At 50.0% G+C, this 19,196-nt stretch overlaps 1 protein-coding gene across 2 annotated transcripts in view; it reads right to left on the bottom strand.

The window, feature by feature from the left end:
• The window catches only part of NDST1 (N-deacetylase/N-sulfotransferase (heparan glucosaminyl) 1), a 59,830-nt gene that overhangs the window by 13,571 nt on the left and 27,063 nt on the right, over positions 1-19,196 (bottom strand). For both annotated transcript variants that reach the window (XM_011931592.1, XM_011931590.1), the window contains exons 3-10: positions 15,403-15,897; positions 10,691-10,778; positions 8,705-8,859; positions 7,839-8,024; positions 5,317-5,445; positions 4,390-4,572; positions 2,982-3,078; positions 1,672-1,795 (exon numbers count right to left, since the gene is read on the bottom strand). In XM_011931592.1, the coding sequence (XP_011786982.1) occupies positions 1,672-1,795; positions 2,982-3,078; positions 4,390-4,572; positions 5,317-5,445; positions 7,839-8,024; positions 8,705-8,859; positions 10,691-10,778; positions 15,403-15,897 (1,457 nt within the window). The remainder of the gene's footprint in view (positions 1-1,671; positions 1,796-2,981; positions 3,079-4,389; positions 4,573-5,316; positions 5,446-7,838; positions 8,025-8,704; positions 8,860-10,690; positions 10,779-15,402; positions 15,898-19,196) is intronic.

Below are 19,196 nucleotides of genomic sequence, written 5' to 3'. Positions count from 1 at the left end.
CTCTAGGGGGGTCTCAAGGATACACTTCATCAGAGCGTTCTGGGCGCCTGCTAGATTCCTGCACCCCACTTTAGACCTACCTACAAAATCCAGCTCTTGGGAATCAGGCCAAGGAATCACGCTTTCTCTCATCTTTCTGAATTTTCTTTGCGTGTCCACAGTCCTTTGTTTACAATATCTCAATTGAGAAAGCTCTGAAAACACAGGCTTTGTTTCCTAGGTTTCTGGCAAAGCCATTTGGCAACAAAACCTGACTTATTCCTCTTACTTAGTGTAAATATTCATACTTTGCTACATAGTAATGAATTTGCTACCCGGTGCTGCCCAGGCGTCACTGAAGATGTTACTAAATATATGGTTTCGCACCACATTACCTTTCTAAAATCTGAAAAATGTTGACTTCAAATAATCCATCTGGCCACAATAGATTTTAGATAAGAGACTGTGGACATGTTAGAAATGCAGGTAGATGGGCCGGGCACGGTGGCTCACACCTGTAATCCCAGCACTTTGGGAGGCAAAGGCAGGCAGATCACGAGGTCAGGAGTTCAAGACCAGCCTGACCAACATGGTAAAACCTCATCTCTACTAAAAATACAAAAATTAGCCAGGCATGGTGGTGGGCGCCTGTGATCCCAGCTACTTGGGAGGCTGAAGCAGGAGAATCACTTGAATCCAGGAAGCAGAGGTTGCAGTGAGCCGAGATCGTGCCACTGCACTCCAGCCTGAGTGACAGAGCGAGATTCCAGCTCAAAAAGAAAAAAAAAAGAAAGAAATGTAGGTGGATGGACAGATGGACAGATGAACAGATACAAAGGCAGACAGACAAAACGATGATACACAGATAAAAAAGAGAAATACGCACAGAAAAATACTAAAAAACAGACAGAAGGCCCATAACATCTCCACCCAGGAAACCTATTGACATAAAAATAATCAATAATGGTAATACATGGACAAGGTTTAAAAAGGCAAACTTTGCAGTCCATGCACGTGATGATTGGGTGTTCACACACGTGTGAGGTGTACCCACCTCGAACCTTGTTATGATGTTGGCACATTACCTGCCTGACATGAAAATTTTTAAAAAAAGAAAAAAAAGGTCAAATAGAGAAAGATGCCAACTGAAAAGGTGGAGAGTAAAACCATCTCTGCTCTGGCCCCCACACCCTTAAGAGAACCTCTACTAGGACCCTCTGCTGGGAACCTCTACAGAGGTAACCTCTGCAGGCTCTGGTGGGAAGTGGCAATCTTAATGACTTCCCCAGGTGATACCTGAAGACCAGGGACCTGTCCCTGAAGGGCCCGCAAGAACACCTCTGCTTCACAGTCAGCCACACGCAGTGTGGATTTCAGACCTTGAGACCCTGGGCAAACCCTTCTCCCCAAGACTCAGGATGTTTCTTTGCGAGCAAGGGAGGGGTGGACTTCGACTTCAGCGTATGACTGCAGGCAGTAGAGCAAAGGGGCAAAGGGCCTCCTCATCGAGTGTCCTCTCTATGACAACGCTTTCACACCATGATTCAAGGGTCACCGCACTTTGTGCCTGTTTACAGGAACTACAGCTGTGTGTGAGCAAGCTCCAGCTGCTTCCTGCTATGGCCATAGCAGACTCCCAGGAGGCCCCAGGATGGCCTTCTCGTCCTGCTGTGGATAGACAGGTCAACTCACCAGTCGATGCCTTTGTGATAGTTGTGGCCATTAAAAAACTGGATCTCCTCAAAGGTCTCAGAGCTGGGGTAGTTGCTGCTTAGGTCAGGGTGCATGCCCAGGAACAGGTAGAGGGCAGTGGTGCCTGTGGGGAGGATAGACACCTCAGACCCAGGGCCCAGTCCCCAGCCAAAGATAGAGTCTGGGTTCTGGGCCTAGCTCCCCATGACCCACTGAGGGATCCTGGGAAGGTCTCTGCCTTTCTCTGGGTCTTAGCTTCTTCATCAGTGCAATGAAGGAATTACTAAATCCAGGGTGGTAAATATATGGCATGCATGTGGACACTGCAACTCCTGTACCTACTGCAGACATCACTAATCTATCACAGCATTCTTCACTAAACAAGGACTTGGCCTCAGAATCCTCCTCACCACTGCACTCTGGTAGCCATGTTTAACTGACTGCTGTCCCCTCAGCATCCCAGAAGAACTGGTCCTTTCCAGCTCTGGGCCTCTGTTCTCTGGCACTTGGTAGGAGCTCAGTGAAAAGGGAGTTTGTGACCCTCCAGTTCTGTTAATGTGAAATTCTTAAAGAACTAAGAAATCTTGTTTCCATGTCTCCTCTTCCCAATACCCTCTCCTCACTCATGCACCCTGCCCTACCTCCTCCTCCGTGAGTTCATTCACTTTCTGTGGTATGAATATATAGTTTACATGCTATAATGGGAGAATCCAGAAGAGAAGGAAGCTATAGAGTTTGGCGATTAAGAGTATATGTTTCAGAGTCACAGAGACTAGAGTTCAGGACCTGGAATTGCCATTATTACCTAACTGAATGTGTTAAGGGAAGTCACTTGACTTCTCTGAACCTTGAGTTTCTGTCCATACAATGGGAGTGCCTATTTGTGCCTTGCAGGGCTGTATGAATGACAAATGCTTAGCCATCATGTCACTGCTTCTCCCTACTGCACCTCTGGCAGACATGGTTAATTGATCACAGTCCTCTTTGTACCAGTTTTGTTTGGCACTACTCAAACTTGCAGAGCAACTGATCTGGGCTTCTCTGACTAGACTTAGAGACTTCCCAGGATGATGCAGAGAGAGCTCCCTGAGGCTATGGTTCGGGATAAATAGGAGAACTCCAGGCCCCTCCTCCACCTCTTTCGCCTCCATACTGACAGGCAATTTGTGTTCACCCCAACTTCACTCTTACTTCCTGTGAAAGAGGGAGCAAATTATCCGGGAGTGGGGCCAGGGCGAGGCAGTCCTCAGAATTCTGTGGCTGAGACAGCAGGCAGTTGGGGAAGCTGGGTCAAGAGCAGAGAGACCTGCCTGTTTTCTGGGGGCCAATGATGAGGAGCTTTGGGAAGCGGTCACACGTCTTCTCCTTGGACCAGATGTCTTTGTGACGTTTGTCCTCGCAGGGGTCCTAAAACAACAGTGGAAGGGACGTGTGGGGCGCCCCAGAACCCAGTCAGCGGACTCTCACTGTGCATGGATATGTGGCCCTTACAGCCCAACAGGCATAATACCTACATGTTACATGTGTCCTTGTCACATCCCCACTCCCAGACACTGAGCCACTGCCAGGCAGGCTCCACTTCTGGTCAGTTTCACGTACCCCAAAGAGCCTGGCTAAATGCCCCTTAGCACGTAACAGGAACTCACAAGCACTTGTTGAATTTAACTGGACAAGCTGGGTCTGAACCGGGGGGGTCAATAAACGTTTCCTATAAAGTTTAGTAAATCTTTGGTAAGTGTTTAGTAAATATTTTAGGTTTGGGGTATGCAAGTTTCCATTGCAACTACTCGACTCTGCCGTCATAGCATGAAAGCAGCTATAGACAGTACATACAAGAATGAGCGTGGCTGTCTGCCAATAAAACTTTCTTTACAAAAACAGGTCTCAGGCTGGATTTGGCCCATGAGTCATTGTTTGTGGACTCCTGGTCTGAACTATGAGACTGTCACCAATTCCAGCTTCTGCTTCCACTTTTTAACAGCCCATAGGAGCAGATTTTCCCCAAAACTGGCCCCCAAACCCTCCCATCAGTCCCTTTTCCCACTCAGAGCCTGCTGGAGTTAGAAGAGATACAAGAGATTATCTAAGAGTCTGACCAAGACAGGGCAGTCACTTTCTATACTTTGTCTGCACTGTGTTTACTTGGAGTTGTTTTTGGTTTTTGAAACAGGGTCGCACTCTGTTGCCCAGGCTGGAGTGCAGTGATACGATCACAGCTCACTGCAGCCTCAACTTCTAGGCTCAACTGATCCTCCCGCCTCTGCCTCCCAAGTAGCTGGGACTACAGACACGCACCATCATGCCCGGTTAATTTTTGTATTTTTTGTAGAGACACGGTTTCACCATATTGCCCAGGCTGATCTTGAACTCCTGGGTTCAAGCAATCTGCCCACCTTAGCCTCCCAAAGTAATGGGATTACAGGCATGAGCCACTGCGCCCAGCCCACTGTTTTTTTTTTTTTAACACTGTTTTTTCCAAGGCTATGTATGACTGCATGCATGTAGGTCTGCGTGGGGAGGTATGTACATGTATGAACACGCATGTGGGCACAGGAGTGAATGCACTCATACTGGTGAGTAGATGGGGACCTGAGTTTACATTCGAGCGAGAGTGTGAGGGCATGATGGCTGAGCCTTGAGTCCATATCTGGAGTGTATGCCTGTGCGTGGTGGCATTCCATCCCTGCAGCAAGGTGCCCAGGCTGCCCAGCCCCCCACCTGCCAGAGTGGGTCCTTCTCCTCAGAGAAGATCTGGAAGTACTTCTGGGCCAACTGCACAGGGGGCAGCGTCTGCAGCCGGAGGTTGGTCCAGGAGTGCAGGAAGCGCACCAGGTGCTTGAAGGTGTACAGGCCCAGGCGGTCATTCCCATAGTTGGACAGGTGCGTCATGAAGATGCTGATCTGCTCCAGGGGAGGGGAGGAGAGAGGCAGGGCCCGTCAGTGTCTGAGCCACCCTCACCGCCAACTCTGATCCTTCTGACCCTGCCTCAGCTTGCAAGGCCCCTGAGGACCAGTGGAAGTTACGCTGGGGCTATCAACAAACTTGCTGCGAGTACTTAGATGAGGCAACAGACGAACCAGGCCTGACTGACCCCAAATATTACAATCCTGAAACGGAAAGCAGACCCAAATGTGGGAGCTATTTGGGTTTTGTTTTGTAAATGTTAGGGGTGGGGTGCGTGGAAGATGAAGAGTACTCAGCCCACAGAGCTGAATAACAACCACCACTTGAAGTTTATTTCATATTATTAAAGTAGAGGTAATTGTTTGCATTTTGCAAATAAGGAAAGCGAGACCTAGAAAACTCAAATGCCATTTATATATGTGTGTGTACCTGTGTATGTGTGTGTGTATGTGTGTATACACACATGAGCAAAGACTGAAAGGGAACATGCATAAAAATGCCAACACTTTTGTATTAAAGTACATGATTAGGAAAGGAAAAAAAAAGCATGCTCAGATTCTTTAGCCAAGGTCACACAGCCGAGGCAGGACAGGGCCAGCACTGGTGAGTGGATCTCCCAACTGCCAGGCACTCACTCATGCCTCTCCGCCCTTTCCTGGCTCCAGGAAGACTGCACCAGCTGCAGGTGGGCTGTGCGGCAGCCCCTTCTCACCAGCAGTCATAGGCTGTGGGGCACTCACAGGATTGAGGAGCACGGTGAGGAAGAGCTCGCCCCCGTTGATGATCTTGTCCAGCTCGCTGGAGCCGCCAGGGTACTCGTTGTAGAAGATGGTGTGTGTGAAGAGGCCACAGGTCTGCCGCGGGAGAACCTGAGGAGGGGGTGGGGGAGAGGAGCTATGGTGCCTTCTGGCATGATGGTGGTGAGAGGACTTTTCCTCAGAATAAGGCCTAGCTGCTCCTCAGAAAGGCAGTCTCCATGTGGCTGCACAGCCCCGACCCTTGGGTGCAGCCTACAGCACAGCGTTCCCCCCAGTGAACTACAGGCCCTTGCCATTTTACAAACTTCACTGCTATTCTCTGCACAAAATGAGCAGACCTCAAAGCAACAGAGTGGGAATGCTTCTGGCAACTTGGACTGCTACAGCCACGGTCCTTGCCTGGCCCTCTCTGAAGCAGCTCTCCCAGACACACTCTGCAAGCCCCCTTGCCATATTAGAACCTCACTTGGTAACACTCGCTGTCATACACTGGGTTAGCCATTTGTCATCTGTCTCCCCTCACGAAACTGTGAGCTCCAAGGGAGCAGGGAATGTGCCTGCCTTGTCACCACCTCATCCCTGAAGTTCAGGGTTGAGGACCTGAAGGAGTGCCTAGAGTTTAGCACAAAGGCCTGGTGCTGAGGTCAGTGGGTGGATGGATGGATGGACTGACGGACAAATGCACAAACCTTGCCTACCCACTGCTGCCCCAGCTCAACTGATGACAACTCATCCTTCCAGCACCTCAGGCTAAAAACCCTGCAGTCATCTTGGAGTCCTCTCTTCCTCCCACACCCTACATCCAACTCATCTAACCACGGGCCTAACTATTCTAAGGCCAGAGTATGGCCAAGTCCCAACACCGGGCCCTGGTCCAAGCTGCTGCCCGCTCTGGTCTGGAAGACCGCAGTGCCTCCTAACTGGTCTCCCTGCTGCCACTTTTGTCCCCTACAGTCTCTGCTCCACACAACAGCCAGAATGATAGAAATCCCTTTCAAAGATGAGTCAGATCATGCTCCATTCAAAACCTTCCCATCTCAGCCTAAAAGTCCATGGCCATCCAATGGCTGGCCTTACATAGCCCTATCGATCTGGTCCGTCACCCACCCCGACCTCATCTACCACCATCCCTCACTCCCCTGCAGTCATCCTGGCCTCCTATTTGGCCCTCAAACACAGTCAGCACAGCCTGCTTCAGGGCCTTTGCACTTGCTGTTCTCTGTCTTGAGTGCTCTTCCTCATGAGGCAGCGTGGCTTATTCCAGGAAGGCCCACCTAGCCACCTTATTTAAACCAGCTTCTCCTCTTGCCAGCATTCCTTCCTTCCATTCCCTGCTTAACTTTGTCTGTGGCACTCATCACCATCTGACCACTGTATACTTCACACACGCATGAGCATATGGCCTGTCTCCTGCCACTAGAATGTCAGGTCTACAAGGGCAGGAACTTTCCTCCATTTTGTGCATTTCTGTGTCCCCAGTGCCAAGTAAAGGGATAGATGCAAGGCTGGGCACAGTGGCTCATGGCTGTAATTCCCAGAACTTTGGGAGGCCAAGGTGGGTGGATCCCCTGAGGTCAGGAGTTCGAGACCAGCCTGACCAACATGGAGAAACCCTGTCTCAACTAAAAATACAAAATTAGCCAGGTGTGGTGGTGGATGCCTGTCATCCCAGCTACTCGGGAGGCTGAAGCAGGAGAACTGCTTGAACCCAGGAGGTGGAGGTTGCGGTGAGCTGAGATCATACCATTGCACTCCAGCCTGGACAACAAGAGCAAAACTCTGTCTCAAAAAAAAAAAAGAAAAAGAAAAAGAAAAAAGAAAGAACAAAAAAAAAGGGATAGATAGATGCATGGTATAAGCCCTAGGGGGAGGATTTTTTTTTTTTTGCGACAGTCTCACTTTGTCACCTAGGCTGGAGTGCAGTGGCACAATCTTGGCTCACTGCAGCCTCGATCTCCTAGGTTCAAGTGATCCTCCTGCCTGAGCCCTGCAAGTAGCTGGGACTACAGGCATGCACCACCACACCTAGCTAATCACCAGGTATATTTTTTTTTAGTATTTTTTTTAGTAGAGATGGGGTTTCACTATGTTGCCCAGGCTGGTGTGAAACTCCTGGGCTCAAGCAATCTGCCTGCCTTAGCCTCCCAAAGTGCTAGGATTACAGGTGTGAGCTGCCACGCCCAGTCAAGAAAAAAATTTTTAAACAGCAAAAAGACTGTAACAGAGCCCTGTCCCATGTCCTCATCAGAAACCTCTTTCGAGAATGCTCACTATTCCTTGATCCTCTGTCACAAAAGCTAAGAAAGAGCTCATGAAAGGGGCCGGAGTGGCAGCCCAACTTCCCTGGGACAGAGAGCCTCGGGTGCTACAGGAGGCAGCAGAAGCTGACCTGCAACCCCTGAGCCAGCAAACCAGAGCCGTGCTTCCCAGGACAGCGTGTGCACACACCCGACAGACTGTGCTCTCCATTCTGCCACCTCCTGGACTTCCAGGGGCCCACTCACCATGATGCCATTGTGGATGAAGCCACGGCGGTAGCGGGCTGGCTTCAGATGGGGGTACTCCTCTGTGCTGGTCACGCGGATGCTCCACACCTGCTTCCAAGCCTCATACAGCTGCACGTGCACGGGGTACACGCCCGAGTGGTGGGGCGCCACTGCATACCCCATGTCTGTGGGAATGCCATGCTCCTAGGGAGAGGATGACCAGGCCAGGATGAGCATAGGGGTCCTTCCCCTTTGGGCCTTATTCCCCCTTTGTAGAATGGGAGAGAGAAATCAGAGGCTAGGTCAGCAGGGCCGCTGGTCTGAGCCTTCATGGTATAGATGGAGAAGCTGAGGCCTGGGAGGGCAAGGAATGTGCCCAGAACCTCAGTGTGGGCAACCGGCAGAATTGGGATTAGAACCCAGGTCTCCTGACTCTCGGTCCGGTGCACATGTCTCTAGCACAAAGGACTCAAGTACCCTGTAGTAAGTGACAAGGATGAGGGCTTTTCCTGCCTTCTCTTCATTCTACCTAGCACCCAGGGCTCGTTCCCTCCTCATTGAGCACCTCTTCCAGCTTTCCAGAGCCTCCCATTCTAATAAGAGCTTGGGCGCAGGAAACAAACGGCCTGAGTTTAAGTCCCATCTGGACCTCTTAGTAGCTGATGTGACCTCCCTGAGTCTTGGTTTCTTGTCTGTGAAGGGGTTATTCTCCTGAGGCTTCAAGGAGATAGTGGTTATAAAGGCAGCTCTCCCTGGGCCCTGGCCCAGAGGTGTTAGTAAAAATCCATCACAGCAGACTGCAAAAGCAGCAAGAGGCCAGCAATCTGGACCTCCAGCCCAGCCCTTAACCCGCCCCGCTCTGCCCTGTAGGGAATCTTACTCACGACAGCGAACTTCTTGTTCAAGGCCATCTGCTCGGCCAATACGGACTGGTTGTGGAAAAGGTGGGGCTGCATGTGGCTCCACATGTGAGGGAACCACCAGAACTCCTTGACATACGACAGCAGCAGATCATCCCCAGCATCCTCAGCATCGGTACCTGCAGCAGCACAGGCAGCTCAGCCCCGCCCACTGGGCCATGAGGCCCTCTAACCTGGGCCTGTGCCTGGGGATGGGAGCACATGGCCACAGTCCACTCAGGGGCTGCCTGAAAGAGTTATCTGGGCTACAGCACAGAAGCAGAGCCCCAGCCCAGAGCCCTGAGTTCTAGTCTAAAGTGTGCCCTTGACTCAATGGGGGACCTTGGCCAAAACTACCTCCTCTCTAGATCCTTGGGCCCATCTGCACAATTCGGGGTCTGGAGTCAATAATCTCAAGGGTTTCTTCTACCTCTGACATACCTGCTCTGATTCTATTCCAATGATCCAAATCAGGTCACTTGTCTTTTATCTAATGATCTATGGAAGCTCTTTGTATATATCCAGGATGTTTGACCCTCTGTCTCAGATGTATTACTACAACCACCTCTGATACGCTAAGGGTTACGAACATAAAAAACAACCAGGTGCAGTGGCTCACACTTGTAACTCCAGCACTTTGGAAGGCCAAGGTGTGAGGATCGTTTGAGCCTAGGAGTTTGAGACCAGCCTAGGCAACATAGTGCGAGGCCCCATCTCTACAAAAATTTTTAAAATATGAATAGCTAGGCATAGTGGCATGCACCTGTAATACCATCTACTCAGGAGGCTAAGACAGGAGGACTGCTTGATCCCAGGAGTTCAAGGCCGCAGTGAGCTATGATTGCACCACTGTACTCCTGCCTGGGTGACAGAGGGAGGTCTTGTCTCTAAAAATAAATAATTTATTTTTTTTTTCAGACAGAGTCTTACTCTGTCACCCAGGCAGGAGTACAGTGGTGCGATCACAGCTCAATGCAGCCTTGCATTCCTGGGATCAAGCAATCCTCCTGCTTTAGCCTCCCAAGTAGCTGGTACTACAGATGCATGCCACCACGCCCAGCTAATTTTCGTATTTTTAGTAGAGATGGGGTTTCGCCATGTTGACCAGGGTAGTCTTGAACTCCTGACCTCAAATAATATGCCCACCTCAGCGCCTCCCAAAGTGCTCGGATTACAGGCTAAGCCACCATGCCTGGCCAAAAATAAATAAAAAATTTTAAAAAGAATATAAAAAATGCAGACCACCCAGGATCACTCCCATTTGGCTTTGGGGCTATGTTGCATATACCCCTCCATCTGCTGAATTACTGACTAAAATGGTTTTCCTAGAATTCAAGAGAGGCTGTCTCACTGAAGCCTGGGCAGAAGGCAGCTAGAGGAAACGGTCACTGCAGATGACCAGCTCAGGGGCTGTTCCTTCCCGCCCAGTCCCTGAAGGACAGCAGATGAGGAGAGAACAGTAAGTGAGAGAGCCCCAAAGAGGAAGAAAAGTGTGCACCAAGCAACCTAGAGCCCTCACCCTCAACCCTTAGGACTCTAAAATAAACCCAGGACACTGGTCATCTAAGGTGGGTACAATTACAGGGCATCTTCACTTTCTATGCTACATGTTTCTGTAATGTTCTTAAAATTCAACCAGCTTCTTTCATAAGCAGAAATAATACACACAATTTTGAAAGACAGGAGGGAGAGGTAAGAGGGAGAAGATGCCCCACCCAGGCCAGCACAGCCCAAAAGGCCAGGGAGGGACAAGCAGCTGCTGTTGCTGCCGCTGCTGTTGTCCCCAGATGGCCTCTGCCTGGGTTGTGACTGCTCTTGTAGGCTGTTGGCTCCAGGGGGGGCAAAGAGGTCACATCTGCCCCTAATGTGGGCCAGTAAGCCCACCTGCTGCTCTCGTGGATGGATGCTTTGAGGGTTTGGGTGCTGAGGATCCTGGTAGTTGCTAGTGAGGGCAGGGGCAGGTCCACTTACCTGTGTGGAAGAATTTCCCTGAGTAGCCCAGGTTGAAGGTGAAGTTCGGGATGTGTGCGCGTAGTTCGTTTTGTGTGTCAAACAGGGCCTAGGACAGGCAGGGGAGAAAGGAAGGAGTGAGGGAAAGCCAGGAGCTCCCTGCTCCTCCCACTGAAGGCAGTGAAAAAATGTGGAAGCCCCTTGTTCAAAAATTATAAAGAATGTCAAGGACAGCGTGGTGGCTCATGCCTGTAATTCCAGCAGTTTGGGAGGCCAAGGCGAGTGGATCACTTGAGGTCAGGAATTCAAGACCAGCCTCGCCAACATGGTGAAACCCAGTCTCTACTAGAAATACAAAAATTAGCCGGGCATGGTGGCACGAGCCTGTAATCGCAGCTATTTGGGAAGCTGAGGCAGGAGAATCACTTGAACCCGGGAGGTGGACGTTGCAGTGAGCCAAGATCATACTACTGCACTCTAGCCTGGGTGACAGAGCGAGATTCCACCTCAACAAAAAAAAAGAATGTCAAGAAGGCAACAGCAGGCATTAAACCACGTAATGGGCTCCCTCTGAGCATGGGGCTCTGTGTGGCTGCACAGATCACACATACCCTTGAAGCCAGCCCTACGCTGCCTTCCCCCAGGCCTCTGACAAGGGAAAACCTAGACTCCCACCCAGCTCTGCTATGTGTCCTTGAAATGGTTTCACACTCCTCTAGGTCTCGGTTTCGTCAAATATAAAACAGGGATGATAATATCTCCCTCATAAGGTTCTTGGAAGAATCAAGTAAGATAACCGCATGTATCCCAGCTATTCAGGAGGCTAAGGTAGGAGGATCACTTGAGCCCAGGAGTTAGAATCCAACGTGGGTCCAACTATAAGACCCTGCTCTAAAAAGATTAAACAATTATAAAAAAGATATTGTATGTAAAACTGCCTGACATCTGGTAAGTGACGAAAAATGGTGGCCAATGCTATGTCTGTGGTCACCGCCGCTGTGAGCCTGTGTCTTCATCTATCAAATGTGGAGGATTTCTCCTTGCTGATGGAATGCAAAGCTGATATTAAAAGGGCCATGACCTTTCCAAGGATGGGACACTGTGCACCCAGCAATGCAGTCCTCCCATGCGCCACGTTCCCAGTACTTTGCAAGTCAATGAAGGGACACTGACACTTATGAAACAAACATACAGGTGTACTCTGGGGTTAGGACGCATGAGCCACAAAGCGGCTCAGAAACCTGTAAGAGCTGCCGGGCATGGTGGCTCATGCCTGTAATCCCAGTGCTCTGGGAGGCCGAGGCGGGCAGATCACCTGAGGTCAGGAGTTCAAACATGGTGAACACTGACCAACATGGTGAAACACCGTCTCTACTAAAAATACAAAATTAGCCAGGTGTGGTGGCAGGCACCTGTAATCCCAGCTACTCGGGAGGCTGAGGCAGAAGAATTGCTTGAACCCAGGAGGCAGAGGTTGCAGTGAGTGAAGATCACGCCACACTGCACTCCAGTCTGGGCAACAAGAGCGAAACTCCGCTTCAAAAAAAAAAAAAAAAGAAAGAAAGAAAAGGAAAAGAAAAAAGAAACCTGTAAGAGCCAGCTATCAGAGCACTTTACAAACTAAAAGTCCTGGCCCTCCCCAGGCAATGCAGTCCCCACCAGCATCTTGCCAGGGCCGTGCACTGCCTGGTGGACACGCATGCTCCAGCTGTGTGGCCTTAGGCAAGTTACCTCAGCTCCCTGAGCCTCAGTGCCTACCTCTGTAAAATGGGACTCAGAACAATACCCACCTCACAGGGCTGCTATAAGGACCCAATGAAGCAATGCCCAGAAAGGGCTAAGCACAGGGACTCACCAAACCCTGAACAGGCAGCTGCTATTGGTATTATTTAAATTGTGCTGGACAGCCAGTACTGTACAAGCTAATGAGGCGACATTCATGTCTCTGAAAGAAGGGCTCTGCTGTAGGATGTGCTTGGGATTAAAGAAAAAAACAAAAACAACAACAACAACAAAAAACTCTGCCCTTTCTGACTCACAACAATGTTTAAGGCAAGTAGGATTATGGCTGGAGAAGCACTTTGCAATCTGAACTGAGCTGAGTGTGTGAAAGACGGTGCCTCTATTTGTATTTTTGATTTGTATTCTATTTTTCTATTTCTGTTGTTCTATAGAAATGGCTTCAGACTGCTATCATTCCTCTCACTATAAAAATAGAAAAAATAGAGCCAGGTGCGATAGCTCATGCTTATAAACCCAGCACTTAGGGAGGCCGCAGCGCTTGACTCTGGGAGTTCCAGATCGGCCTGGGCAACATGGCGAAACCTGTCCTCTACAAAAAACTAGCTGGGTATGGTGGCATGTGCCTGTAATCCGCGCTACTCAGGAGGCTGAGGTGGGAGGATTGCTTGTGCTCAGCATCGCTTGAGTGAGCTGTGATCCCGACACTGCACTCCAGCCTGGGTGGCAGAGTGAGACTCTATCTCAAAAAAAAAAAAAATTAGAATAGGGAAAATAAATGAGAGAGAGCTATTCAGGGCTTATAGGAAGACAGTGAGCCCAGGAGCCTGATCTCCTCAGGCTCAACCTGACCCTGGACCACAGTCCCTCCAGAACCCACTGGACAGGCAGCAAGAACCCAGGTTCTTGCAGGAGAAAACGAGCTTGGGCCACTGGAAGAACACCTCAAGTGGCACGCAAAGCAATCTACCTTGCCAGAGGCAGGTGGTGGCACTGCATGAAGACTTAGACGGGAAGGCTAAAATGTTCTTTAAACAGGAGAGCCTTTAAGAGAATGGAATCTCAGGAGGAAACACAATGCATAAAAGCAGGCCAAAGCAGCACTGCTGGTGCCACTGAGGCAGAGCCTGGAACATCCCCCTATCCAGGCACCTATGGGAGACCCCTGGGGTACCAGGAAACAGCCTGAAAACCTCCCATTCACCCCATCTCATCATTTTATTGCTGAGGCTCAGGCATGGGAGGGGACCTGCCCAAGTCACCTAGTCCATTAGGGTCAAATTAGGACTTGACTCAAATTAGGTCTTAACTCCCCAGACAGTGCCTGCTCCCAAATGCCATCCATTCTGCTCTTCTCTAGAGGTGTAAGGAAAAGCAGAGTTCACTCCTGACCAAGGCAGGGGGATAAATGCCACCAGGAACTTCCTTCCAGGCCCCAAGGCCAACCCTTACCAGAGATTTTGGAATTACTCAGAAAAGTATTCCTCTTACAAGTCTCTTTTTAAAGCCTCCTGCTAACATCAAAGACAAGCCTGGGTTTGGTGTTAATATGTTTCTAACACTTGCTAATCTCCTATAAGAGAGGACAGGCTGTCAGCAGACAGCAGAATGTCTCTAGAAATTAATCCCCCTGTTTTGTTTTCACTGGATTTATTGTTATGGTTGCCCTCTATTTATGGCAACTGATCCGGATTTCCTATTTACACTAGGATGCCATCTCCTTTGCAAATAAGTTTAAGTAAAATAGTGAGTAGATGAAAACTGTATTTTAAAGATTGTTTAATGGTCTTAATTTGTAGGCTCTTTGTCACAATGACAGTTCACATGTGTGTAAAATCTTGTGGTCTGCAAAGTGCTTTTACATAGTTTTGCTTAGTAAATACTTTTTTTTTTTTTTTTTTGAGACAGGGTCTTGCTCTATGACCCAGGCTGGAATGCCATACACAATCATGGTTCACTGCAGTGTCAACCTCCCAAGCACAACCAATCCTCCTGCCTCAGCCTCCCAGATAGCTAGGGCTACAGGACTACTACCACCACACCCAGCTAATGTTTTATTTTTTGTAGAGACAAGGTCTCCCTATGTTGCTCAAGCTAGTCTCAAACTCCTGGGCTCAAGCAATCCTCCTGCCTGGGCCTCTCAAAGTGCTGGGATTATAAGCATAAGCCACCACACCCAGCCAGCAAACCTTTTTTGAATTAAACACATGCATTCTACTGTCTACTTACACCTCAGTTAAAATCTGCCTCATGCATGATTCAAGCTCTCATCCTTATTTTAAGAGTTTTGTAGGCGCTCTGACATTAACATAAACATTTTTAAGAGTTAAAAATCATATTTATATTAAAGGCGGATAAACAGCACTGTATAGCTCCCATCTTCGTCTGGATGTCTTCTTCCATAGATATTATACAAACTTAAACTCCGCACTCCAGATGCAAAATTCCTCTATATTCAGTACTCCAATACAATAAAGGTTTATTTTTTTTAAATTTTTTTGATACAGTCTCGCTCTGTCACCCAGGCTGGAGTGCAGTGGCACAGTCTCGGCTCACTGCAACCTCCACCTCCCGGGTTCAAGCAATTCTCCTGCCTCAGCCTCCTAAGTAGCCAGGATGACATGCGTACGCCACCACACCTGGCTAATTTTTTTCGTATTTTTAGTAGAGATGGGGTTTCGCCATGTTGGCCAGGCTGGTCTCAAACTCCTGACCTCAAGTGATCTGCCCACCTCAGGCTCCCAAAGTGCTGGGATTACAGGTGTGAGTCACCATGCCTGGCCAATGCTTCAATCAAGTTTTAAATGCTACTTGCTTCTAATAAGACAATTAATAAAAACCAACTGGCAGGATAGGAAGCAGGGTGGGACCGTCTTTTAAGTAACTCTCAGCACAGGGGAGATACTGATGGGGCACATCCGCGATGGGGCACCTGAAGGCTGAAGCTTGCCAGGCCCTGCCTGCCTTGCCCAGGCTGGCATCCCCGGTCATACCTTCACGTCCTCCACCTTCATGCGTGTGCCCTCCTTGCCCACAAAGATGTCATCAATGTCCACCAGGATGTAGCGGTCCAATGGCAGGGAGAGGCGCTTGCCTGTGAGGAAGGCCACGGCGTCCACAAAGACGAGCTTGTGCAGCCAGAAGTTCAGGTTGTTGCCAAACAGCACACGCTGGATGCCATCATGCAGGCCCAGGTCCTGGACCACAGTGGCGTGCAGTGCGGCGTGCAGGCCGGCGTCCGCGCCCAGGTGTGGAATGGATTCGGATGAGCGCGTCTTGGCCAGCAGCACCGGCTCATAGGTGGAGTGGTTCGACTGGAACACCGTCCAGTCCTCACCGGGGAGCACACCCTTCTCCACCTCACTAGGTCGCGTCACGTAGAGCAGCGGGGACTTGGGGTTGATGCTGCAGTCCTTCAGGCCCAGGTTTGAGTGCAGGAACAGGGGGAAGCCCTTGAGCTGCGCGCTCAGCAGGCTGTTCTCATTGGCCTGCAGTCAATGGGGGGCAGGAGGGGGAATAGAACTGTCACATCCAGAACCCTAAAGGACACAGACTCTCACATGTGGACCATAACAGTGGTATCAATATTCACCAACATTCATGGAGGGCTCACCACCCTGGCCCTGCGCTCCACCCTGCACAATAGTATGCTCACAAACACACATGACTCACTTACCAAAGTCAGGCACTTGGTGCTGTGCACTTTGCAGACAGGAATGCTGTTAATCCTCCAATGACCCCATGATGGAGACACTGCTCTCATACCCATTTTACACATAGGAGATGGGGCCTAGAGAGGCTAAACCACACAGAAGAAAATCTAGCAGTCGAGAACATGAATCCTGCTAGACTGCCTGACTTTGGGCAAGTTATATCACCTCTCTGTGCCTCAGTTTCTGCTGTAAAATGTGGCTAAGAACAGAAAATAACTCCAGGGATGGTAGAGGATGATCAGTATCAATACCAGCAAAGTGCTCAGAATAGGGCCTGTGGCATGATCAGAAACTGCTCATTCAGTCCTCATATTAGCCTGCGTATCCCACTTCACAGGTGTGGAAACCGAGGCTTGGAGGGGCACGCTGCCCTCAGTAGCACAGTGGTTGGCAGGAGCTATGAATCACTGCCAAGAGGTCGAGCCCTAGCACTCACACACCTAACCACCAGGTGTGGTTGCCTGGGATTTCCAAACTGGCTCTGGCCACGCAACCTTTTCTTCAGGAGACATCTTACGTGGATGCTAATGCAGACGCTCAAAGAGGAGGTTTCTGCTGGGGGTGCCCCATATGCTCCTAGCACTCCAGAGGCCACTCCCTCACCATGATGCCTGCCTGGTCATTGCCATCAGTGGTGAAGGCTCTGCCTCCCTTCTCTCAAGGCATGCGGCTGCCCAGCTCCCTGGAAGTCTGAAGTCAGTGTGCCCCAGTCCCATCTTCCCTAGGCTCACAGCCTCTGTTCCTTCCTCACCCTCTCAGCTACCTGCCCCTGAATATGGTACAATTTGTCCTTGTTCCTGTGCCAATTCCATTCTGTCTTCTTGGCCTGACAAACTCCTGCTCATACTTCAAACCCAATGCACATATCCTCTTCTCTGCACTGGCCTCCCTGAGACCATGTTAAAGCCTCAGCTGGAGCATTTCTCACCTCAGCTGCAATATTCTATTTTCAGCATTCTATCTCCCACCAGCCTGCAGCCCCTTAAGTTCAGGGCTATGATGTTTCACCTTTGGATCCCTGGTGCCCAGCTTGATACCCAGCAGGAACACACACAATTTAATGCAGAACTGGATTTTTAAAAGGAATAAAAGAGGAACAGCCAGCTCTCCAGTACCTGGCATATGACAGATGCTCAATACAGGTTTCATCTGTTCATTCTACAACTATTCACTGTGTCAGGCACTGTTTTCAGTGCCAGTGATACAGTGAGAAAAACAAAGACTTGGCCCCTGCTCTCATGAAACTTAAAATCAAGGAGGGAAGAGAGACATTCACCAAAATCACAGGAATAAATATAAAACTTCAGCGTGGCACATGCTACACAGAGGAGGTTCATATCTGTGGAACAGTAGACCACTGGGCACAGTTAGTGGGCTCAGGAAGTCTCCTGGAGAAACGGACTTTTGAGCTAACATTTAAAGAACAAATAAGCACAAACAAAGGGAAAGGTAGAGGCCAAGAATAGCAAGTGCAAAGGCCCTGAGGTAGGACAGGCCTTAACGTGACGAAGGAATAGCAAGAAGGCAGCAGAGTGAACAAGAGGGAGAGAAGGAGCTGAGGCAGTTAGGTCAGCTGGAGCCAGACCTGCAGGGTGCTGGGGCTTGAAGCAGCAGCAGGAAGCCCTCAAAGACTCCATCAAAGAATGACAGGTTTCAATTTGCATTTTAAAAAGATCCATGTGGCTGCTGCGTGGAGAGTGAGTGGAGCAGGGCAAAGAAAATGAGTTTGGAGGGGCAGATGGGGTCACGTGTGGGGCCCCGAGGAGAGCTGCTCAGGGGGCACTCACAGGCGCATGCAGGTCAGTGGTGGGGGTGGGGTAAAGTCTCAGCTGAGCCTGTGCCCGTTGCAGAGCTGCACTTGTCCAGAAGAGTGCCTTTCACTCATCTCCTCTAATTCCCAAAAAGGCTCTGCAGGGCCCTGGCCTCATAAACCACATTAAGTAGCCTGCATGTGATTCTCCAAACATCAAGAGTACCTCCCCACCCTGTCTTGAGCCAGCCTCAGGTGCTGAGGCCCAGTGCACAGCTCAATCCTCAGCTACCTCCCCAGCTCCAGGCTGCTCACGACTCCTAAGACAGCCCTGACCAAGGATGGGAACTAGCTGGGCTGCGTGGGGACAAAAGCGGTAGGGCCCTGAGACATTTCAGGCCTTGTCTGTCGCCTGCTGAGGCCTGGGATGCCACACTGGACCACGGGTGCTGAGGGATCCCATTTCAAAGTCCCGACCCTGAGCTGACTGCCAGGTGCTGGCGGCTCAGTCAGCTGCCCAGCCATCCAGGAAGGCAGAAAGCCAAGTCACTGATGGCCTATCCGTTGGCAATGAAATGAACCAGCCAAGAAGGGAATGGAGGGCCTCAGCACCGACAGGCTGGCCTCACTGCAGGCCTCACCCCACAGCACTGGAAATCCCTCTTGCTCCTCACCACTGAGTACCCACTCCGGAGTCACCAAATCTTCCAATGGGGTCCACCAGGCAGAGGGAGGAGGAGCCCTGATTCGGGAATGCCGAGGTGGAGGCCAAGCACAGACCTCACCATTACCTGGGGGACCTTGGGAATCCCACATCTCCTCTCTGAGCCTCAGGCTCCCTGTCAGTCCATTTGCTCTTATATTATCTCCTGTGGCTGGGTTAGAAACAACAAGCTTGACTGTCAGATCTTGGCTCTATGACTTACCACAGGTTGAGCATCCCTAATCTGAAAATCCAAAATGCTCCAAAATCCAAAACTTTTTGAGCACCAGTGTGACCCCCAAAGGTCATGCTCAAAGGAAATGCTTATTGCAGCATTCTGGATTTCAGATTTTCAGATTAGGGATGCTCAACTGGTAAGCAGAATGCAAGCATTCCAAAATCTGAGACCCTTCTGGTCCCCAGTATTTCAGACAAGCGACACTCAACCTGTAGCTATGTCATTCTGGACAAACCATTTAACTTTTTGAACCTCAGGTCCTTATCTGAAAATAAAGTGCCTACTTCACAGAATAGCTGTGAGAATTAGACATGAAATGCCTGCAAAGCACTGAGCTCAGTGACTGGGACACAATAAGTGCCCAGTGAAAGAGGTCAGGTAGT

Source organism: Colobus angolensis, unplaced genomic scaffold, assembly GCF_000951035.1.
Source record: "Colobus angolensis palliatus isolate OR3802 unplaced genomic scaffold, Cang.pa_1.0 Scaffold90, whole genome shotgun sequence".
In the NCBI taxonomy this organism is placed as follows: Eukaryota; Metazoa; Chordata; class Mammalia; order Primates; family Cercopithecidae; genus Colobus; species Colobus angolensis.
Note: the sequence above shows the minus strand (reverse complement) of the source record. Positions and strands in the feature narration are given on the sequence as shown.